Below are 24,835 nucleotides of genomic sequence, written 5' to 3'. Positions count from 1 at the left end.
GTCGATAGACCTCCATCTTTACTTGTTTATATCCTAAACAATGATGGGTTACCTTGCTCTCCTTAAATTTGAACTGGTAGTGTAAGGGGTGACTTTTTTAGCTATGTTTGCAACGTCTGGTTCCTTTCTCCCTTTTGCATTACCCAGTTTATTATTATGTTGCTTGCCTCATTGTAGGCTTTCATTATATACTTTTGGCACCTTTACTCTGGTTATGAGAATTTCCAGTTCACCCAAAAATTAAAAAAATTAAAAAAAGTAGGAAATCCAATTGCACTGTTCAACTGAACAGTGTTTTGCACCGGATTTCATTCTATTTACAACTCTGCCACTATTTTGTTTGTTGACCAAAATGCCCACATTTTTTTCCGTACTGTTTGGGACGGATTAGGAATCGGGTTTGACGCCTCTCATCTCTCTTCCTCTTTCTCTCCTACGCGTGAGCTCTCTTCTGTCATCTCTCATCCCTCCTCTCTCTCCTTCTCCACTGGAAAACCCACAATCTTTCATCTTCCTCTGCTCTTCCTTTCTCTCCGCTCCCCATATCTCTTGATGTGAAGCCCACAAACCAAGTAGTGACGGTTGAAAGCCTCAAACATGGAGGGCGCGAAATGGTGGTACAGTGAAGGTCGACAATCGCCTCCGTTGTCAATGAATTTGGCCATCAGAAAGCTTCTTACGGTATGTTGAATTTCTCGAATTTCCCTTTATTTGGGTTTCCTCCATCCTTTTTGCGTTATATTGGGAGTTTATAAATTAGGTTCTTAGGGATGTGAGAGTCTATCTTCCTAGCGGTGGCGGCGACGGCTGGAAACAACATCAGCAAAATTCTGCAGAAGAAAGGCACCGTCGTTCTTCCTCCTCTCTCTTTCAAGCTCAAGGTAGGTACTTGCTCATTTTTTTTGTTTGTCCATTTTGTCCTTTTTGATTTTGTGATTGCGTTCGAATGGTGTTGAGTTGATGGTCTCAAATGACTCCTTATCATCTTAGGCATCTTCTAGAACTATTGCATGTGAAAATCTGCTTCAGATGGAGTTCTTCGTTTAAATTGGGTTTTATTAAGTTTTTCATGTTTTTGTTCGTTTAAATTTTTTTTTTGTTTTTGGAGTATTGTTCATTTAAATTTTATTTTGATGTGATTTCATTTTATCTGAATCATCATTTAATTTATGAGATTTTTATGTAATTTTTCTGAGTTTTGTATAAATCGTCAATTAATTTCTGGGTTGTTATTAATTTTATGTTTTTTTTTATTGAATTTGTTTTCATAAAACTACAATTGAAATATCTTTAATTAGTCATTAGTCTTCATGTTTTGAACATCGTTTGTACAAGCTATTATATCTCAATGTTCGAATTTTTAACTTTGTCTTTTTTTTGTAGGGATTTCTGCATAGAGAAGAGAATTGTTCTGTTTACGTCTCATTAAAACTGGTAAGTAATAGAGAGCAGTCATACTCTCATGCAGCTATGCTTTTGCTATATTACGATAGCAGTACATTAACAAATCTCAGTGGCTCAGATTTCTAACGTTGGCATTTGTATTAATGAATTTCCATTTTCTCTCCCAAAACAATTTGTTAATTGAAATTGTTTTCTTTCGGAACTCCAGGTGAGAAAATATTCCCTAAATTGTATTCAATTTATGTTGCTTCATTTCATTTTCCATTTTAATTTGGAATTGGTTGAGAAGTTTTCCCCACCCGGGAAATTAAGGGAACACTACCTCAACCTACATGCTCCACTCACAAAGCTTCAACAAAAGAAAAATTCAAAGAACTTAGTGAAGAAGGCTTTGGTGTATTTAACACAATACGTTGAAATGAAACAAAGCTTATTTATTGATATCTCTAAGAAGTTACAAATATATACATATACACGAGTCAAAATAAACAAACAAGAGGGAGCCTTCACAAAGGTTGCTTAGGAGAAGTCTCAGCAGTCGGCAGAGCCCCAGAAAGAGAAGGCACCGGAAGGGGATCATTCGGAGCCTCAGTACTGGACAGTACCCTAGAAGGAGGAGGCATCGGAGGTTGATCATTTGGAGCTTCATTACGCGGTACAGCCCCAGAAGACGAAGGCAATAAATGCCTTTGGAACAAACCCACAAACCTCTGATGATCATGTAAAATCTGACCATCAGATTCCTTCATCTGGTTAAGCTTCCTCTTCATGTTTGTAGCATAGTCATGAGCAAGCCGGTGCAACTGTTTATTCTCATGCTTGAGCCCTCTAATCTCATGTTTGAGACTCATCACTTCAGCCGCCAATGATTCAACTTGGCGGGTTCGAGCAAATAGGCGTTAGGCCATATTAGACACAGAACCTGCACACTGAACACTGAGAGCCAGAGAATCCTTAACAGCCAACTCATCAGACCGTTTGGAAAGTAGTCTGTTATCTTTGGGAGTGAGAAGGTTCCTGGCCACCACTGCAGCGGTCATATCATTCTTCATCACGGAATCCCCAACGGTAAGAGGACCAGTAGGGGATACGAAGGATGGGCGCCATATGTTGTCTGGAGAAGGCGTGGCTGCCTCTTCAACAAGGTTCAAGTCAAAACGACGGTCGGAGGGGCCAGACATTTTCAAAGGTGTTGAAGAGAAAAGAAGTCGGACAAATCAAGATCTTAGAAATGCAAGAATGGAGCTTCTACTGGTGGAGATTCAAGTGTGCTTTGGAACTTAATACCAGCCTCTATAAAAATTCGCACTCGATGGAGCTTCAGAAATCGAAAAGGCGTTTGCTTTCTCAAAAGCTGGGCTGCTCAGAGACCATGAGGGCCGATCTCAGGAATCGAAGAGACGTTTGCTTTCTCAAAAGCTGGGCTGCTCAAAGACCACGAAGGTCGATCGCAGAAATTGAAAAGGCGCTTGCTTTCTCAAAAGCTGGGCTGCTCAGAGACCACGAGGGCCGATCTCAGAAATCGAAGAGGCACCTGCTTTTTCAGCCTTGTCAGCATCTGTCACATGCACACTCAACTTTGCGGAAATTACGGGCATTCTGTCGAAGATTTCTAGTGAAGTAGAAAGCACGTGAATGTTACTGTTCAATCATTCACTTTCCACACGCAACATCAGCTCACGGGTACCACAGATAACTTTGCCAAAAATCTCTGACAAAGTTTAGACACGTGAAACTTTCAGCTCCCATTACATCGCTATGACCAAGAAGGGTAAAAGAATAGCAAAGAAACAGCACTAACAAAGTTTAGACACATAAATTTTGAAGGTCTAGCTACCATATTATTACCCACAAGGGTAAAGGAACATGACCATTGCTGGATAATTGGAAAGTCCCTGTGGGTCAACCTCTGTGCTCCGTGGCAAGGTAGACTAGCAAACAGGCCTAACCTTTACTCACATTCGAGAAAACACTCCCAAAAAGATTGCTTGCTTCAAGATCGAAGAGGCACCGTCCTCCAAATCTCGAGAGCCAGACTCCCAACACGATTACTTTCTCAAAAAACGACGAGACACCGCTCTCCGAATCTCGAGAGCCAGACTCCTAGCAGGATTGCTTTCTCAAAAATCGAAGAGGCACCGTTATCCGAATCTCGAGAGACAGATCCCCGACAGGATTGCTTGTTCGAAAACCGAAGAGGCACCGTTTTCTCAACTTCGAGAGCCCCTTAGATAAAGCTTGTCTGTAATCCTCACACCGATTTCTCAACTTCAAGAGCCAGATCTCCTTGGATAAAGCTTGTCTGTAATCTTCACACGTAACATCAGCTTTCCAGATACCACAGACCACTTTTTCAAAGTGCTCTGACATAGTTAAAACACGTGAAGCTGGCAGCTCTCACTACCGTGCTATGACCAAGCAGGGTAAAAGAATAGTATTACTCCTTGTTAAGGAGACTCTTATATATGTCGACCTCCATCCTCAACGGACAGGCAGACCTGCAAAAATGCTCAACCCTTCCTCATATCTGAGAGGGCACTCCCAACGAAGCCTCTCGAAATACTTAGCTTTCTTTCCCCCCGAGAATACCTCTACAAACAAGCTACACTAGAGCAAGAATATCTCATATCATCAAGGTTAAAAGCAAGAGTATCCCATATCATGCTTTTTTCCTGTCTTTTCCTTTGGCCTTGTTCTTACCTGCAAGACAAGGAGAAAGAGAGCAATCAGTCAGCACTTGGAATCAAGCTTCCAGTCCGGAACTGACTGCCTGGAACCCCATTGCTCTCGAGTACTCATCTTCAACATCTTATGCTTCCCGAGAAGATACCACATCTGCCTGAGGAACAAATAGGGCAAGTGAGAAGGATACAAGGAAGCATGTGGAGACAAGCGCAACAGAACACGTGTCGATACATCCACTACTTTGTCAACAGCAAAAGTATCCCATATCAGCAGGGTCGAACGTACTCTAGATTTGATGGACTTGTTTTGACCCTCAAATTTTTCAGTCGGCCTTATACTCTGGTGGAAACAAGAAAACCCTCCAGCCCAGTTCAAGAATAAGCCTGTGGAAAGTTACTTCTTCAAAAGCAAAAGTATCTCATATCACATTTTCTCCTTTTCTTCTCTTTATCCTTCATGCTACCTGCAAGATAAGGAGAAGGATAACAATCAGCCGGAACTCGAAATCAATACTTCTGATCTAGGACTGATTGCTTGGAGCTCTGATTGCTTACCTTGTCTATCACCTCTTTCAGCAGATCCCCTAGCTCGGCGACTTGGGGGACTCCTACTACATGGTTTGTATCGCGCTTGACCAAGCCTGAAACTACAAGTAAGCGTCAAGTGAAATTGATACATTACCTTGTGCATCTCCACCAGTTAAAGATACCACCCCTGGAGGGAGGAAGAGTACTTCCAAAGAAGATGCCACATCTACCTATGAGACAGATAAGGCAAGTGAAGACAATACCACACTTCGGTACTTAAAAGTTTCGTGATTACGAGATCATTCTTCCACAATATTTCCTAATGTCATTTGTACTAAATCATTCACTTGTACTCATTAAAGGAGAGCTTGAACCTATATACTGTGTAAACCTTTCACAATTAATGAAAACTCCTTTACTCCGTGGACGTAGCCAATCTGGGTGAACCACGTACATCTTGTGTTTGCTTCCTGTCTCTATCCATTTACATACTTATCCACACTAATGACCGGAGCAATCTAGCGAAGATCACAAACTTAATATTTAAGATGATATTCTTTGGTGTATGCTTTTCGCAAACGATATAGTGTTGATAGATGAAACGCAGGAAGGGGTAAACGCGAAGCTTAACCTTTGGAGAGAAGTGTTGGAATCTAAAGGTCCTCGCCTAAGCCGATCAAAGACAGAATATATGGAGTGCAAGTTCAGTGTAAACGGAGGCCAAAATGAGTTAGGGGTGAGGATCGGAGATCAGGAAATACCAAAGAGCGACCGTTTTTGCTACCTAGGATCTATCTTGCAAAAGAACGGAGAATTTGATGGAGATCTCACCCATAGAATACAAGCTGGATGGATGAAGTGGAAGAGTGCATCCGGCGTGTTGTGTGACCGTCGTAGGCCACTGAAGCTCAAGGGAAAATTTTATAGGACGGCAATAAGGCCGGCAATGCTGTATGGCATAGAATGTTGGGCGGTGAAGCATCAACACGTAGGTGTAGTGGAGATGAGGATGCTTCGTTGGATGTGTGGGCACACGAGAAAGGATAAGATTAGGAATGAGGATATCCGAGATAAAGTAGGAGTAGCCGAAATTGAAGGAAAGAGGAGAGAAAATCGGTTACGGTGGTTTGGACATGTGCAAAGAAGGCCTACTGACGCTCCGGTTCGAAGATGTGACCACGGGATAGAGGTTCAGGGCCGAAGGGGTAGAGGAAGACCTAGGAAAACTTTGGAAGAGACCCTAAGAAAAGACTTAGAGTACTTGGATCTAACGGAGGACATGACACAAAACCGAGCGCAATAGCGTTCTAGGATTCATAAAGCCGACCCCACTTAGTGGGAAAAGGCTTTGTTGTTGTTGTTGTTGTTGTCCTATTAGTGAAGAAATGATGCTTCTTTTTGTTATCATGCATGTTTAAGCTGTAAGCATCTGAAAAGCTGCTTAATTGAATTGAGATTTCCAGTTTTTGAGCTCAATTTCAGGTCCTGAGCTTTGAATTTGGTTATATGTAGCCAAGCTGAAGCTATCTACGTTGTAGTTTGAAGTATTTGTATTGGTAACTATGTATTTTTGTTGCACAGTCTGAGTTGCCCCAATATCCTTTGTATGCAATTTGGTGTACACAAGTGGTTTTTGATGTTTTGGTGGGTATTGGAAAAAAATATGAAATTGATTTGCGCTCAATGCATAGTTAATCTTAAAATATGGTTTATTAAATTGGTTTGATGATATATAGGTGGTAGCAAATTAGTGATGTCAACTCCTACAAGGAAGAGGCTGATGAGAGACTTCAAGAGGCTGCAACAAAACCCGCCTGCAAGGATTAGCGGGGTGCCTCAGGATGGCAATGTAATGCTGTCGATGAGGTTAGTTATTTTTGAGGCTCCGGTTAGAAGATGCGACTACGGGATAGAAGTTCAGGGCCGAAGGGGTAGAGGAAGACCTAGGAAAACTTTGGAAGAGACTCTAAGATAAGACTTAAGAGTACTTGGATCTAACAGAGGACATGACACAGAACCGAGCGCAATGGCGTTCTAGGATTCATATAGCTGACCCCACTTAGTGGGAAAAGGCTTTGTTGTTGTTGCTTCTGCAAACGTGAACTCTTTACATGGATACTGAATTTTATGTGATTTTTAATAGTTATATATCAAACTCCTCTGCACTAAACTCTGTATTACAACAATTATAATTAGAACTTGGATGAAATGGGCTCCATCCAGCAAAACTCCTGCCCTATTAAAAAAATTTTAAAAACTCAAAAGAAATTTGATAATTTCTCATAGCTTAGGCCATTTATCCAAGTCAGAATAAGAAACACAGATGTTTTCTTTATCTTACGTTGTATGTTTGGCTGTAAATCGTATGGGGTAAATTTCTTGGTGTCATTTTAAATAGACTGGAAATATGTCTCATGCAAAATTTACGTTGATGTTTATCAATGGAAATAAGTTTTGAAGTGATTACCTTTCTTTATACAAGTTATCTTCACAAAGAAACCTATATTATGGTTTCACTTTTACTTGCTTTCGCACCGAGGGGGGGTGTGGGCATGTAATTGGCGTGTCATTACTCACTAATTATTTTATCCTTATCTTCTATATTAATATCACCATTCTCACGCGAAGGTTGCCTCTTCCAAGTCGGTATGTGATGGTCTCTAATCCCTTCTATGCGATTTCTCCGATTTGAATCTCTGATGGTTCCTCAAGGAGGGTGGATTTGTGGGTTTTTGGTTTTAGGGTTTTATGTCTTGGAAATTTTCTTTATTTTTTGGGTATAAATCTCAGGATTTTGGGGTTTTTACAGTGGTGGGTTTATCAAAATTCAAATTCTTGCATTCACAAATCCATGTAAAACCCTTCAATTTTGTTTTGTTTTTAACTTTGAGGTATGATTTTATAGAAAATAATGGTTGGAATTAACTTTAGTAATCCTGATTTTGGTTTGGTTCAGCTAGGGTTTAGATGAGTCCACCTGCTATGGTGAAGATGGAAGATGCTAAATTTTGCTCGATGGAGGTAAATTTTGCTCAATTTTACTTATTTGTTATTGTGAATTTAATATATATGTAGTTGCCCTGTTTGGCTTTGGGGTTTTGATTTGGTGTTTGTTTGGATTTGGGAATTACCATTGATAGATAGCATTCAAGCAAGATGCATAACTCATACACACATTTTTTTTCATATTCCTTTTCTGCCATCTCTTATTTAGATTTGTGTAATTGGTTGGCTCAAAGACGGTTTACAAGGTAGGGCTCTATATTCATCTTCAGATTGGTCCATATATTTGTTCAAAATGGAATTTTGGGTAATGATCATTTTCCTCAGGCCGACCCCACTTAGTCGGAAAAGGCTTTGTTGTTGTTGATCATTTTCCTCAGCAGTTTTTTGTTTCATCAAAGATTTAGTCCGACAATTGCTCAGGTGACAATGTCCATTGGTGAGATTGGTTGGATTAGCCCACTTTTCTGTTGGTATATATTTACTTATGCGGCTTTCTGCATATATTAGACTTTTCCTGCTGTAATGTAACAGATTTAATAGTTACTTCACTCAATGAATAGCTCTTCAGTATCCATTTTGAAATCAGCATCGTTGACTTTCATATTGATTCACCATCACCTAACAAGGTTTCTTTGGACCCAAAACAAATCATAATTAACTATTCACTAATCTGCTGCTTTATTGTCATTGACTCTTTAGATTGGGAAGCACCATCAATTAGTATGATAGGCGCTTAACAATTTCCTAGGGTGGGAAGCACTTGCTTTTTTTGTGTAGAAGATTAATACCATGCAACCATGATAGCTATTATAACTAAGAATTAGTATGTTGTAAAGATATCTCAATTATTGAGAACGACATATAAGTTCGGAAGTTGAATTTTGGTTGTGTCAGCAACTTGAGATGATTGTAAAGCAGTACATGTAGTGTTGATGCCTTTTACTACACGCATATTTGTTTCGTTGGATTAAACTTGCAATGTATAGATTTATGCCAAGGAAAAATTAGGGAGCTATCCTGTCCATTTATGCTTATATTTAGTAAGATTCGGGTGATAAAGATTTCTAAGATGTCTTCTGAGTTGTTTGGAGCTGCATTCATTTCTTGGAATTAAGAAGCATTTTGTCAATTGATGCCTTATGGAAATTTTTTGATATTTAATCCTTCTTTTGTTTTAGTTTCGTGTTAGCACATGCTGTATTTTGCTTTGCTTGCTGGTTATTCAATGTGCCCTCAAATTTGAGCATCTTTATGTGGAAATGATTCATAGCTGTTGTTGATTATAGTAGCACTTAGTTTTGATTCGTAAACAAACTATATACTTTATCTTTGTCTTGGGTTACAATATAACGTTTAATGGTTGAATTTGTAAGACGATTTAGTAATATTTTCAGAAACTTACTATTCATGCCAGATGCTCAGGCATCTACTTTTCTACTTTCCTTTTCCTGGGTTTTTCCTCCATGTAGTAGGCTCATTACCTGAAACTATGAATGATATTGATGATACAATACGATCTACAAATGAATGTTTCTTATGGCATGCATATCCATATATAGCAAGCAAAGTTTGACTTCATTGGTTCTTAGGTACTACAACGTCTTTTTAGTTGCTTTGTGGAAACAATTCATGCATGTTGCGACTAATACATTCAACGCCCGCAGCAAAGCGCGGACACATTTTCTAGTTTATATCTATTACACATATATTGGATATTGCAAATGTCTTGCAACTAGAAACACATGGCTTCTAATAGAGTTTTTATAGTTAAACCACTTTTTCTTTTGCCCATTTTGTCCTGCGTATTCACGCGTCTGTTTTTCCTTATCAGGTTGGTTAATGGGAAATACATGCTAACTGTTACCACTCCCCGGCCGAAGCTGTAAGACCATTTACATATTTCAGAATCAATGATAAGATCTTTAGGGCTGAGAATTGGAGTAACTTCGTTCCTTTTGTTAAAAAGATGAGTACAAATTGGTGAAGTAGCGAAAAAACCCAACTTAACCAGTAAATTTATTGAACTATGTAGAGTAGCAGCCTCATACGCACATCCTTATGCACCACTTCTTTACTCCATATATATGCACATCCTTATAATCTTTAGGCTAAATAAAGCAAAGAAACATCAAGATATTGCTAATGGATTTACTAATGGATTTGCTATGTTTTGGAATTTCAGGAATTTGGATTGTTGGAGGGAGAAGTTGGTTCCTTGGCATTTTGAGGTATATAATTTTATACCCTGTTTTTATTCAAGGCCTATTTCAAAGGGAGTTTTAATGAAAAGCCCACGGTACTGTTCACTTTAACAAAAAACCACATTTTTACACTAAAAAGTCAAACCTGGTACTATTCACCTTACCCTTTATTTTGTCCTTATCATTAAAACTCAAAGTTTTCAAGCCCTTTTCATTAATTTTCCTTTCAAATGGATGATTGGTTTGTGAGAAATGAATGAAAAAGAGAGTTAGAATACCCTGTTTTGGATTTTGAAAAAGAGAGTTAGAAATGTGTGAGGATGTGCATTTTATATACCCTTTATTGGATCACTGTGTGTTATTTGAAAATGTGACATGTATGATCAGTGTGTGTGTTATTTGTTTAAGGGGACATCCTTATTTGGATTTTCTCACAAGCCTATTTTATAGACCCTGTTTTTATTCAAGGCTGCTCCATTTGAATATGATTCTATAAGACGTGCTATCATCAACAATTCGTGTCTCTTTCTGTCAAAACAATTCATGTTTGTCCTGTATTATGGTTTCAAAACCCGCGGCAGCACGCAGACATTTTTTCTAGATTATTCTATTACACATATATTGGATATTGTAAATGTCTTATAACTAGAAACACATGGCTTCTGGTAGCGTTTAATAGTTAAACCACTTTTTCTTTTGCCCATTCTGTCTTGCGTGTTCATGCGTTTGCTTTTCTCTTGTAGGTTGGTTTATGGAAAATACATGCTAACTGTTACCATTCCCAAGCCGAAGCTGTAAGATCATTCACGTATTTCAGAATGAATGATAAGATCTTTATGGCTGAAAATTGGAGTAACTTGGTTCCTTTTGTTAAAAAGATGAGCACAAATTGGGGAAGCAGCCAAAAAACCTAACTTAAGCAGTAAATTTATTGAACTCTCTAGAGTAGCAGCCTCACTGGCCTGTAATTTTTTGGCAAAGGCATGTGTATAAGTTTTTAACTTCCTGATATATTGACTGAAATAACTTTTTGTTCCCATGACTCGCGTTCGTAACCTCGAAGTGTAAAATTTTGAAATGAATTTGGCTGGCTGTAGAAACTGAATGCCTTGCTACCAAAATATGGGAAGAATAATTGGAATTGCAATCTTAGTACTACTGGTCTCATTGCCTTGTCAAATACAGGTACGCCATTTCAATTTTAGGAATATCGTCGTATTGTCAAACCCGTCACTACAAGAAAATAATGTAGTCTTTGCAGATCGAAAACAACAATATGAAAATGGATTTGAAAATATAGAGAACAAAAAGAACTAAAAATTCTGTCCTCCACAGTCCTTCAAATACTTGGTCCTGATTTTATTGAGTGTGACTGCGGCATCTTTCATGTTAATCCTCTCTTCCGGCAATGTTGCAGAGCAAGCTAAAGCTAATCTCATAACGGATGATAAGCAATCCCTCCTGCTCACGAAATCACCATCTTCTTCCTTGCCAAGTATATCGGCATCTACAACTTCATCTATAGCAGCATCTGGATATAATGAATTTGCAACCCATTGCTTTAAATTCATATCCCCAACAAACATCTCATCTATTGGCTTCCTTTTTGTAAATGTCTCCATGAGTACAATACCAAAACTATACACATCCCCTCTTGTCGTAACGATTCCTTCCATCCCATACTCTACAAAATTTGTATGTGAATTTAGTTATATATGATAAAAAGAAAATTATCACACATAATTAAGACCAACATATACAAAATTAGGGGTGGGCACGGTTTGGTTCGGTGCGGTTTTGAGTGAAACCGAAACCGAAACCAATTTTTTTTGCGGTTTGGTTCGGTGCGGTTTTGAAGCCAAAACCGAAATGAAACCAAACCGTTTAGTTCGGTTTGGTACGGTTTCAAACGGTTTCGGTTTGATTTTTAAGAAAAAATGTACAATTTTCAATTTAACATATTAATAAGCATTTCCTAATAGCAATAGGAAAAAGAGATTTGTTATGTAAACAATTAGCATGTTGCATGTAGTTGTGATGTTAAAATATGTTTGTGCAACAAAAGGGTGTCCCTTACAATGTTTATCATAAAACAAGTTGAATAAATTTGAATTCATTAAACATGAGCGAAACTTTGATACTAGAATATGTGATATCATACTTCAAATGAGTGGACTTTATTAGATCATTGTTCGACTCTTAATAACAAGTTAGTCCACCCTTGTACATATATGTGTGTGATGGTATAAAATAACAAAGGTCCTTCAAGTTAATGAACGAAAGAAAGTGATGAATGATGATATTCTAGTGTGGTGGAGTACTAAACTAAGTGTATGGATTCTAACAAACAACAAATTAAAACATGAAATATAATATGGACATTTAATTAAATGTTTATTAATATTTGCGGTGCGGTTCGGTTTCGGTGCGGTTTTCAAAAGCCAAAACCGAAACCAAACCGTTTTCTATGTTGCGGTTTGGTTTCAAAACCGCAAAACCAAACCGTTTGGTGCGGTTCGATTTGGTTCGTGTTTCAGTTTCGGTTTTCGGTTCTAAGTGCCCACCCCTACCTAAAATTCAAGTAAGAGGTAGGATAGAATAGAAACAAATATGTTATAGAGAATAATAGAGTTTTACCAACCTTATTGTCTTTATTCAATAAATTTGGAATTTAGAATGGCTAAATATATGAAATTCAAGAAGAACAGGGGGAATAGCTCTACCAGGGCATAAGTGAAAGACAATTATTTTTTAAATTAAAGTGAGTAATGGGTTTTAATTTAAATGTTATTGATTTGTGATAAATGATCATTTGAAATATTATACTTAATTTTGGGATGAGATATGTTGGATGAAAAAGATCGATAATGATTGATTTTTTTTTTTAAGTATTGAGAAGGGTTGCAAAGCAATAGAAATAAGTGTACTACTAATCTTATTTTTTAAATTCAGCTAGGGTAGGCCTTGGACTACTACAGTCCTTATGTGCCTCCGTCAGTGGTTTTACCATTGTTAGTTTTGTGAGTTTATGTTTCCTTAGAGCAACCTTGATCTAGATTGCATGTGTGACTCTCTATGCCAATTGAAGGCTCCAACAATCATCCGAGAAGACCTGATACGACTATTTCTTAAGCTTTACACATCAAGAGAAAGTATCGTAGTTAATATTATTTAGGAGTGTGGTTTTGTAAATCTAGAAGTAGGATTCCAATAAGATTTGGAAATCAAATCCCTATATGGCTTGTATTACTTGTAGGGCAAGTAAAACCCATGTAATTAATATAATTAAAGGTGTAAGGCTACAAGAGAAAAAAAGTAATTACAGACAGTTGAGAGCGCTTTCTCTCTTGTAGTCCCTTTCCTACCCTCACTCTCTAAATTTTTTCTTAAGAAGTTTATTAGAAAGTTATATATATATTTAATAATGCGATAGAGTTGATGGGTTAGACAAATAATTGTTAGGTGCAAAGGGGTCGGTGAAAAAGTTTGATATTTTGATAAAAAAAAACATTTCTAATTTGAAATCCAAACTGGCAATGTCCAACACTAACTTGACCCAGTCTACGAGCACACACTTTTTCCAACTTAACGTGTAAGGTAAGCTGGAAAATAGAAACAAAACCAACCCCTTATTTAAAGCTTGTCGGCCAGTAATGATTTATGAATGCCAGCTATATATCTACCAGTTTACCATGGCACTGTCAAATACTAGAGTCTAGAGACACTATGGTCAACCCAGATATATCAAGTCAAGTCCATAATATATACATACATATATATATATATATATATATATATATTAAAACTACAGTGGTTGTGAATTAAATAAATAATTGTTAAGAAAGAAAAAAGTCTGCTAAAATTATATGGATGGCAATTTCCAACCCTAACTTGACCATGGCAAAGTCTACTAGCACACTTTTTCCAACTTAGCTTGTAAGCGAAGCTAGAAAATAGAATCAAAACAGTTTAGAAGCTACTTTCCAACACTTATTTCGAGCCGGTCGGCCAGTAATATTTGATGAATGCGACAGCTATATATCAACCAATCTACCGTGGCACTTTCCAACATCAGAGACAATATAGTTGACCCAATGAGTCAAGTCCAAATATTTTAAAATTCGGTTTCGGTGCGGTTTTTAAAAGCCAAAACCGAAACCAAACCGTTTTCTATGTTGCGGTTTGGTTTCAAAACCGAAACCATTTCAAAACCGCAAAACCAAACCGTTTGGTGCGGTTCGATTTGGTTCGTGTTTCGGTTTCGGTTTTCGGTTCTAAGTGCCCACCCCTATACAAAATTGAAAAAAAATACATCACCTGGAGCCATATATCCAATTGTGGCTAGGGTCATGGTTTCCGTCATCGAATCTCCACCGCTGATAAGTCTTGCAATGCCAAAATCAGCAACATGTGCAACCATATCATCATCTAGTAGTATATTGCTTGGTTTCACATCACAATGAACGATAGGTATCGAGTAACCATGATGAAGATATTCTAGTGCGAATGCAACATCTTTCATTATGTCCAACCTCTGTAGGATATTCATGAAGCGGTTTGGAGAATGCAACCACTTTTCGAGACTTTCATTAGGCATCAATTGAAGTATCAGGGCTCTGAAATCAAGTTCATCGCAGCAACTTATGATTTTTATAAGATTCCGGTGACGGATTTTGCTTAGCACTTCACATTCCTTATCAAAACTCTTGAATGCCCCTTCTAGCTGTAAATTGAAAACCTTGACGGCAATATCTATCCCATCTGAAAGTGTTCCTTTGTATACTGAGCCAAAACCCCCCGTGCCTAGTAAGTTACTCTCATGAAATCCATTTGTTGCCTTTACAAGTTCTAGGCGTGAAACTCTTCTCCAAAGAACTTGACGCAGCGAGGCAGTTTCTGTTACAACTTCAACATTCCTTTTCCTGCATAGTATTAGAATCAATGCAGTGGCTGCTAGGAGTATCACTGATATGACCCCTGAGATGATATATTTAGCTTTCCTCCAATTTGGCTCAACTTTTGTTCTATTTTTGCACAGTGGAACATGGAGTCGGGAAGCACCGCAGAGTGCACCGTTTGATACAAATGAATCAGCAGAGAAGTTTCCAAAAGGCCCGCCTGTTGGAATTTCTCCTTGGAGTTTGTTGAAAGACAAATTCAGATGCTTGAGATACAAGAGTGCTTCCAATGACTTAGGGATCACTCCAGATAGATTGTTTTTGGACAAATCCAAGAATTCTAGGCTTAGCAAGGTTTTAAATGAACTGGGAATAGGGCCTTCTAAATAATTGTTTGCCAAGGACAAATTAATCATATTCTGAAGACCCCCAATGCTACCGGGAATGTTTCCGGAGAAATGGTTATTTGATAAATCCATATTCACCACATTGTTCAACTTTCCGATATCTTCTGAGAGTGGTCCAACTAGAGAGTTGGATGACAAGTTTAGGTGCAATATATACTTGAGTTCCCACAAGGAAGATGGTATTTTAGAAGTTAACAAATTGGACCTTAACGATAGACTTCTTAGAGCTACTGCCAAAGTACCCAAGCAGGAAGGAATAGAACCAGAGAGTCGATTACCACCCAAACGTAACTCAGCTAGGTTGTTTAGTTGACAGATTTCGTACGGGATATGTCATCGCAGTTCGTTATCATTCAAATACAAAGCTTGGAGATTTTGTAGCCCTTGTATTGAAGTTGGAATTGCTCCACTCAACTGATTGTTATCCAGGTCTAATGCAATCAAGCTACTCAAGTTGCCAATATCAACGGGAATGTTACCCCTGATGTTGGACATGCCTAAATTAACTCTTTGGAGTGACGTAGAAAGATTCCCGCGAGAAGTTGGAATTGTGGTGTTTAGCGGATTATCTGACAAGTATAATTTTGTCAAATTTCTAAGATTAAACAAGCAAGAGAGAGTGCTTGCTGCTTGTGGAGTAGAAGCATCAGTCGTCAAATTATTCGAGTACAAGGAAAGATACTCGAGGTTTTTCAAGGAGCATAGCGTGCTAGGAAGAACCCCGGTAAATGAGTTTGTGCTCATGTCTAGTTCCCTGAGCTTGGAAGCATTGGAGAGGTTAGGGAGTAGTCCGGCCGCGAGGTTATTTTCGGCTACACCAAGGAATTCGAGGTTTGGAGCGTAAAGACCTATGTTTGCTGGGAGGCTACCTGAAAGCTGATTTAAAGAAAGCCATATGTGTCTTATCATGGAGTTATTGAAGAGTTTGGATGGGATGACGCCATTGAGATTATTAATCGTCAGTTGAAAATTCTCTAACTGTGGAAGATCACCAATCTCATCCGGTATTGTACCTGTCACAATTTTATCACGTTTACATTAAATTTGTAACTTCAGTTTAACTAAAAACTAAAAACAAAATGATTATCAAATAGTTCTAAATTTATTACCTGTTAAATTATTGCCATTAAGAAAAATCTCGATTAAGTAGGTCAAATTGCCAAGACTTTTGGGTATGCTTCCACGGAAATTGTTAGACCCTAATGAGAATTGACGAAGCTCTTTGCATTGCCACAGTTTGGAGGGAATCAGACCGTCAAGCTGGTTTTGAGCCAAAGAAAATCGTCGAACACTAGAAAGATGCTCACACATATTGTCCGGAAGACTGCCACTCATGTTGTTTCCGAACAGAGTGAAAGTAGTCAAAGAAGATATGTTGAGGACAGGGACAAGAGCAGAGCTTTTTAGGGCATTGTCCTGCACAAACAACTCCTCCAACTGACCTAAACTGCCTATCTCGTTCGGAAGTTCTATAAAATCAATCCGTATATATTGTTAAAATCATGTAAACATATATAGTAACAGCTTCTTAGTGGGAATCCTGTTGTACTGTAGCAAAAGAGGGATAACATTATAAGGACCATGTATTCACCATATACGACCTCTTTTTGCTCTAGAATATGAGGGTCTTACATTATAAATATACGATCCTAAGATAGTCGTCTCATCTCATTTTTTGCTAAAGTGGAACGAGATTCCTGCTAAGAAGGGGCTCATATATATATATGGAACGAAACCTAAGTCATACATTATACCTTCGAACTTGTTCTCGTCAAGGTATATGCCTTTCACCATTGTTAAGTTGCCTATTTCTCTGGGTATGCTGCCTGTTAAATATGTGCATGCATTCCAACAAAAGAGAGAAAAAAAAACAAACGATATGATTGTTATACATCATATATATAGATGTTAAAATGTAATGATGAAGCAAGCAACATTAATTTATATTCCTAGGTGGTTGGTAATGGTGGTATATATGTACGTACCCGATAGTTGGTTGTTGCTCAGATCAATTATTTCGAGTGTAGATAAGTTGAAGATAGCAGCGGGTATGAAACCAGAGAAGCGATTACCATACAATGTGAAGATTTGAAGTATAGGGAAGGACCCAAACCACGAAGGAATCGTTCCCATAAAGTTGTTGTTCTCAAAGTGAATCGCCTTCAACCGGCGCAAATGAGATAGTTCTTGGGGTAGGGGACCATGAAAACTATTATTTGTAAGGCCCAACGCAACGAGAAATGAGAGGTTGCCTAGATGCGGAGGAATAACTCCTGCAAGACCCATGTACGAGAGATTTAAGGCCGTGACTCTATGGTGGCGAGCACGGCAGGTAACGCCAACCCATGTGCAAACGTCGGAATTGGACGCAGACGACCAGTTGGCGGTCAAGATGTTTTGAGGGTCACTAGTGATGTGAGCTTTGAAAGCAAGAAGCGCCGACTGATCAGTGTTGAAATTGGTATGAGCTATTGCTAATGCACCTGCAGTTAAGTAATTAGTCATAATCATCATATAGATATAACACAAGCAGTGTATCATCGAAAACATTTTCGACAGTAGGAAATGACTTCTCTCCTCCGTATACATACAGAATATATATACTTTCCTTAATTGTAGTGGTTTTCATCTTTAGACTTGGACTAGTGGAACTCGAACGAAGACTTTTGTCATTTGGATTTTTACATATCAAACACACACCATTCATTTTCTGCATTAATAGTCAAAGTCCGGCTTCTATGTCGAAGTGAGGAGACGTAGACTAGTCGAATGAAGACTTTTGATTTGGACTTTTTACATATCAAGCACACACCATTTGAAAACTTAAGAAGGTAACTCGCCCGGCTTCTATGTCGAAGTGAGGAGACTTAGATTAGTCGAACGAAGACTTTTGTCATATGGATTTTTTACATATCAAGCACACCATTCATTTTTTGCATTAATAGTCAAAGCCCGGCTTCAATGTTGAAGTGAGGAGACATAGGGCTGGTTTGGTATTGCTGTACTTTGAAAAAAAACTGCTTCTGCTGTGCTGTGAGAATAAGCAGCAGAGTGTTTGGTAAATTTTTTTGTAAAAGTGCTTTTGGAAAGAAAAAAAAATAGTATTATAGTGTTTGGTAAACTTTTATGTAAAACATATATGAAAAAAAGCCGGTTTTTCAAAGCTAGGTTTTGCAGCTTTGTGTTTTTGGCTTTTTTTCATCCAAAACTGTGAAAAAAAACTGAAGCTGAATGTTTACCAAATACAAAAGAGCTCCTAGCTTTTTTTGATACCCACTTTTTTTCAGAATCACCTCAGTACCAAACAAAGTCATAGACTAGTTGAACGAAGACTTTTGATTTGGACTTTTTACATATCAAACACACACCATTTGAAAACTTAAGAAATAGTTACACTCGCCCCGCTTCTATGTCAAAGTGAGGAGACTTAGATTAGTCGAACGAAGACTTTTGATTTAGATTTTTATATCAAACACACACCATTCATTTTTTGCTGATAGCTTAGCTGGAGGAATGGTGACTGCCGTGAGACCGATGTAGAGAGATTCAAAGGCACGACTTGAAGGTGGCATACACCACAAATAACACCAACCCAATTGCAACTTGCAAGTGAGCAATCAGTGGTAGCAAAGGCCAGGGCCGGTCCTAAGATTTTTGAAGCCCACGTCGACCTCAAAAATTATGCCCTAACTTCATATAAAAAATTATTTGTTTTCACACATAAGACTTCGATAAAATTATACTTAGAAAAGCACTTCAAACTCAATAATTTAGAAACACGGAAAAACTAATTTATTTTATATTGATAGAAAGGAACTAAAAAACCCTGGGCTTGCAAGTAGATAGATAATGAGTTTTGTTTCCTTTTTAGCCGAACTTTTAAAGTGTTTTTATATAACTCGTGAGATGTTTTTTCTTATTTACTAAACTTGTCAATATGAGACTAAAAAAATAACAACATACAAGTCTTTAATTTAAATGTATAAGCAACATGAGCACTAAATTAAACCTAGTATTGGTAAAGACATACATCCATTAATTTCTTGAAGGCTAATGTTAGGGATACCAAATTTGTAAACCAAATTTTGTAAACAATATGATGTGATTGTTGATGATTGGATTATTACTTAAGTGTTGATTAACGTGCTTATTTCTTATTAGTGACACGTCATATGGTTTGCAAATTTGGTTAAAAAAAATTGGTCTGTGCATTACTCTTTGTTGAAGGTTAGACTTGAATTGAAATGAATGTCTAAAAACTATAACCCACATAGCTACTAGCTAGTAATTAAAAAGGAATTAACACCAAACAAAAATTCGTAAAAACTAGAAATAATAAAAATAAGCACATAACATTTCAAACTCAAGACCTTTTGTTAATTTTAAAGAACAAAAACCATTTCTTCTGATTAAACTTCTTGATCCTTTAACCAAAATTTAAAAATTTATACTCTTACGAAGAGAAATTCATAAAAACTGAAAAGAAAAAAAAAAAAGGAACATTGCTTCTATTTAAACTTCTTAATCATTTAACCAAATTTAAAAAATTTATACTCTTACGAAGAGAAATTTGTAAAAACTGGAAAATAAAAAAATGAACATAACGTTTTGAACTAAGGAATTCCTCATTAATTTTAAACATCACAAACCATCATTTCTAGTTAACCTTCTTGATCATTTGTGTGACAGCCCGTCCCGGAAATAAATTATGGATGGTGTGAAAGGACGATTTTGCACTTGGATGTTGAATTTCATTGTGGTATTTGTGTGGTTAAAATTATGGATGGGGACTAATTTTGTTGAGTCCTAATTATTTAGAACCAATTAGGATTAACTTTAGATATTTTTGGGTTGTTGACCAACCCTTGACCACACATCTCCCTTTCTCTCCCTTCTCTCCCGTGCTTCTCTCCCTCTTCTCTCTCATTGTACGGATAGACACCATAACCATTTGGAACGTGTCAGATCGAAAGTTTTGAAGGCACCATCGTGTTCCTTGTGTCCTTACGAGTCGAGTAGTACCATTTTCAGGTCAGGAACCCTTCGAAAGCTTGTGAAATCCGAACCCCAAATTTTTTTGTACTATTCATGTAGACGTGATTATGAACATTTCAGGAAGCTACAAGTTCGTAGAAAGCTTTAAGACACTTCTACGAAGCTCGGAGAAGAAGAATCGCAGGAATTGGACGTAAGGAACCCTAGTTTTTCCAATTTCCGATTTAGTCACTATTCACATACTCTTAAACCCTTGAGTTTTTAGGAGTTTTAGGACCATATCGAGCTCCAGAAGGTCCTCACGATGCTTGGAGTGCATCGTTGGTAAAAATTGGTCCACGGGAAGCCCAGTTTCAAAATTTTGCAGAGGTCGGCGGAGTTTCAACCTCCCCGACGTATTTTCGTGAATTTCAAAGCTCGAGACAGGTATATCGTGATTCTTCATGTCGTAAGCTTCAAATTGGTACCAATTACGTAGATTTTGGTTGAAAAATGAGCGAGATTAAGAGTTTTAAAAAAATGCCCAGTTTCCGGCGCCGGCGACGGTCACCGGAGCTGGAGGTTGAAGACGGCGAATATTCCGTCAATTTTGACGGAATATTCTGACGCCGTTAGTTAAAACTGACTGTTTCTGTTAGGATTAGATGGAATATTCCTGGAATATACCTGACGGCGTCAATTGACACCGTCAGTGTGCAGCGCACGTGGCCACGCGTGGGGGCGCGTCTGGCCGTGCGTGTGACGGCGCGTGAGGGCGCGTGGGGAACCCAAAAATTATTTTAAAATTTTGGGGATGATCCTGAGGTTGTGTAGATCACAGTGGTGTATTCATATACCCAATTTGAGCACCGTGTGAGAAGTTATTAAGAATTGTTGGTTAGGTGCTTAAAATAACGTTTTATAATTATTTCGCATATAGGTGAAAATGTGAATTGACGATCCGAGCGTTGGATCGTCACCAAACTTTGATACGTCGTAATATGTAATATTTGAGGATTATAGGAACTTACGGATTGGGAATCCGATTTACGGATCTTCCGGAATTGGAGTTGTAAGTCCATAATATAGAATGTTAACCGTCACTTGGTTTTGATAATTGACGGAAATCCGACCGTTGGATGGTAATGAAATTTTAGGATGTTGTCCTAGAGATTTATTGTGGACCTCTGGAAGTTATGGATTTAAAATCGGAGTTGCAGATCTTCCGGATCGAACTACGTAGTGACGTATTTTATATAAGTTATATATTCTATCGATATGAATTTTGAGGTTGGATTTGATTACTGTTCTAGGCGGCGATCGTCATGACTCCTTGATGTGTGGTGCTAGGGAGTTGTTAGACGAACTCCAGGTGAGTGGGCAGTTTTGATTTCGTATTACCTATATACAAATGTTTTTCCCAGAAAATGTGTTTTTATGAAAATTATGAATTAAATTGCCATGCATGCAATTGTTGAGATGTCTAGTTTGATAATTGATGCATATATATGTGAATTGACGCGGTGGACGCTCAGGTGAGTTTATTATTTTTCAGCTGAGTTATTTATTATGAATTGCATTGAAAGTTCATAACCTGCACCTAGGTGTTAGTGCTTATGTTGTTATTCACCACACCGCACGCTCGTCTTGGATCCAAGTAGGTGGATGTCATACAGACCATGTGAGGGTTCCGACATGCTAGCCATACAGATCACTAGATGTGATTCCGACTAGTGGGTGACCTTAGTTATGCGCGCTGATGATTGTTGAGAGAAGCACTAGAGCGTATTTATACACCTGTCATCGTACAGACTACTATATGTAGTTCCGAGTGACGTGCAGAGTTGAACCGTACAGGTCACCGAGGTGACTCCGGTTGGTTTGGATGTTGAGCCTTAGAATCAGCCGTACAGGATCATTGTAGGGTCTCCGGTTGATTTATTATTTTCACCTGATTTATATTGATGCATTCATATTACATTTGGCATGGCATGGCATACTCTTTTTGAAAAGCGTTGAAGGATTGGGATTTGAGCTTTTGATGATATGTATATATACTATTTTTCTGGGAAAGTATAAAGGTTTTACGGTGAGGGGTTAGAATTGTTTTTGGCGAAAGATTTTTGAAAAACTTTGTTTTACTGACCCACTCAACTTTGTTTTTCGCCCCTCCAGGTTCAAGTTAGCAGAGCTTTGGTGGCCACGAGGAACCCAACGACGTTCTGACAGAATTCACAAAAGTTGGACTCACCCTCGGGGGTTTCCATTTTAGTAATTGTAATTTAAAAGCTTATGAACTATGTAAATGGTTACGTCACTCTCACGTGACGACCAGCATGCCCTCCTTCGGGATGGGGTGTGTCAATTTGACCGAATTTTATAAATTTATACCCATATGAAATGAAATTCGTAAAAATTGGAAAGTAAATAAACACAAAATGATTTGAACCCGAGACATCCTCATTAATTTTAAGCAACATAAACCAATTCTAGTTAAACTTTTTGGTCATTTGACCGAATTTTATAAATTTATACTTTTATAAAAATATTTATGAATGTACAACCCTAATAATTTTGGTGCTCCCAATTATTTTTGGCCCCGACGATCGCCTAGCCCGCATTGGGCCTGGGCTGGCCCAGGCAAAAGCTTGTCGTTGGAGACGCTCTGAATATGCAAAAACTTCTTACATGAGTACAATAAGAGAGAAGAACATACCACGCTTAGAGATGAAGCAGCCATACATGCACCTGCAAGCCACAATGGTGATCGAATTCCACTGAAGGGGAACCAAACTCTTGTCGCCACTGGCATGCCGAGGATAGTGTAGCCCAGGGCCCAGACATAATTCAATCGAACTCTAGACATGGTCTTTCTAGAGAGATCAATGGCTGTAACTACATCTTCCAAGTTGCTCTTCATCAGAACTATATTTGCGGCTTCTATGGCTATGTCGGTTCCAGCACTAATTGCCATGCCAACATCTGCTACAACCAAAGCCGGAGAGTCATTGATTTCATCTCCCACCATTGCCACCGCCATTCCTTTCATGTTTTTTTGGTAAACTGGAACTACACCAGGGCAAACAAACCCGGCAGTTTCTTACACGATACGGTGACATGACACGAAAATAACAGGTTTCGGGTCAACATGATAACTAATCGGATTATTATCGGGTGACATGTTTCGACCCGTTAAGAAAAATAAATTATAATTTTAAAGTTTAATTACTAAAAAATTTATTATAAAATACAATAGCCATATTGTATATATTGGTATATTCTATATTAAATATATATTTTTGTATTATTATTCTATATAAGTTTAAAAAATTAAGTTTTATTCATTTATTTATTTTTATTATGAGAGTTTCTTATTATCATTAATAGGATAAATTTTACTTAACATGTTGTTGTCCAAAATTAAAATCAACTAGTATAGTATTAGTATAGGCAATAAGACATCCCTACAAGTATGAAAAATGTGAAAGAATATATAAACACTCGTGATTCATCATTCCTCCACGAGTAGATAATGGTTACACTTACATTATCATTTAGATTTTTAAAACCCTCCAAACTGTCATGAATAGTGTTTTTTATTTGAGTGTAAAAGCAATAAAATTAATAATAATTATTGTAGAAGTGTAAGAAATGTAAAAAATATATATACAATCACTCGTAGTGACAATGACACACCCCGATCCTAGAATCAAGGCATGCTAGCCGTCACGTGAGCGTGACGTAACCATAAGTGCGGTGCGGAAGCAAGGATAAGAGAGTTACGAAAGAATACAAACCAACTACTAGAAAGAATAACCAAATAGCATGCTAGAGTGAGTTAAAGTGTGAACACACACATAAACAGAGCTTAAGTACTAGGTGCAGTCAAGTAGGACCATAATGAAGTTACAACACCCGCAGGTGAGTCCTACATTAGGGAAGTCTGTCAAAATGTCGTAGAAGCCCTCGTCAACCACCAACTGCTAACTAGAACCTGGAGTGGCGCAAAACAAAATTGAGTGGGTCAGTAAAACAAAGCTTTTCGAAAACCTTTCATTTAAAACATTTCTAACCCCTCGCTGTAAAACCTGTATACTTTCCCAGAAAATAGCATAATAGCATAATACTTTTCATAAATCTCAAATCATCAATTTTTCTCAAAAACCAGAAAGTATGCCATGTTATAATTTCAAAAACAGAATGAATGATGCATCAATGTAACAGGTGAAATAATGAATTAACCGGAGACCCTGCAGTTGGTCCTGTACGGTTAATTCTATAGCTCAACATCCAATCCAACCGGAGTCACCTCGGTGACCTGTACGGCACTACACTGCATACAAGTCGGAACTACCTGAAGTAGTCTGTACGACATGAATGGTATAATAATATGCTCTAGTACTTCTCTCATCAATAATCTGTGCACATATCTAAGGTCACCTATCAGTCGGAACCCTCTCATGGTTTGTACGACATGTCGGAACCCTCTCATGGTCTGTACGACATGCACCTACTTGGATCCAAGGTGAGTGTGCGGTGCGAGGTGAATAATATAAGCACTAACACCATGATTGCAGGTTATGAGCTATCAACATAATATACATCATCCATGATTCACATGAATAACATAAAACTCACCTGATACTTACCTGTGCGTCCACAGCACCAATTCATATATATATATATATATATGCATCAATTATCAATTCATATAACTCATATCATTCATATCA

The 24,835-nt window shown here is 37.9% G+C and overlaps 1 protein-coding gene, 1 long non-coding RNA gene and 1 pseudogene across 6 annotated transcripts; 2 read left to right on the top strand and 1 right to left on the bottom strand.

Annotated features, from left to right (window-relative positions):
* The first annotated feature begins 402 nt into the window (after positions 1-402).
* Positions 403-10,981, top strand: LOC126588211 (uncharacterized). 5 transcript variants are annotated; one of them, XM_050253284.1, is made up of 6 exons: positions 404-881; positions 1,384-1,434; positions 6,198-6,482; positions 9,454-9,504; positions 9,805-9,850; positions 10,567-10,981. In XM_050253284.1, the coding sequence occupies exons 3-6, from the start codon at positions 6,370-6,372 to the stop codon at positions 10,735-10,737; spliced, it is 381 nt and encodes a 126-aa protein (XP_050109241.1). In that variant the 5' UTR covers positions 404-881; positions 1,384-1,434; positions 6,198-6,369; the 3' UTR covers positions 10,738-10,981. The 5 variants fall into 5 exon arrangements, 1 of the variants encoding a protein (XP_050109241.1); XR_007611367.1 differs by lacking the exons at positions 9,454-9,504; positions 9,805-9,850 and adding an exon at positions 7,831-9,453 and having other exon boundaries at positions 403-881; XR_007611368.1 differs by lacking the exons at positions 9,454-9,504; positions 9,805-9,850 and having other exon boundaries at positions 403-881.
* LOC126588206 (probable LRR receptor-like serine/threonine-protein kinase At3g47570) lies at positions 10,956-17,748 on the bottom strand (annotated as a pseudogene).
* Positions 17,749-20,041: 2,293 nt separating this feature from the next.
* On the top strand, positions 20,042-21,962 carry LOC126588217 (uncharacterized). The gene is made up of 3 exons (XR_007611373.1): positions 20,042-20,159; positions 20,244-20,549; positions 21,416-21,962. It is a non-coding gene; the product is annotated as an uncharacterized LOC126588217 (long non-coding RNA).
* Positions 21,963-24,835: the final 2,873 nt, after the last annotated feature.

This window comes from Malus sylvestris, chromosome 11 (genome assembly GCF_916048215.2).
Source record: "Malus sylvestris chromosome 11, drMalSylv7.2, whole genome shotgun sequence".
Taxonomy (NCBI): Eukaryota; Viridiplantae; Streptophyta; class Magnoliopsida; order Rosales; family Rosaceae; genus Malus; species Malus sylvestris.
This window is presented reverse-complemented; position numbering and strand designations above follow the sequence as displayed.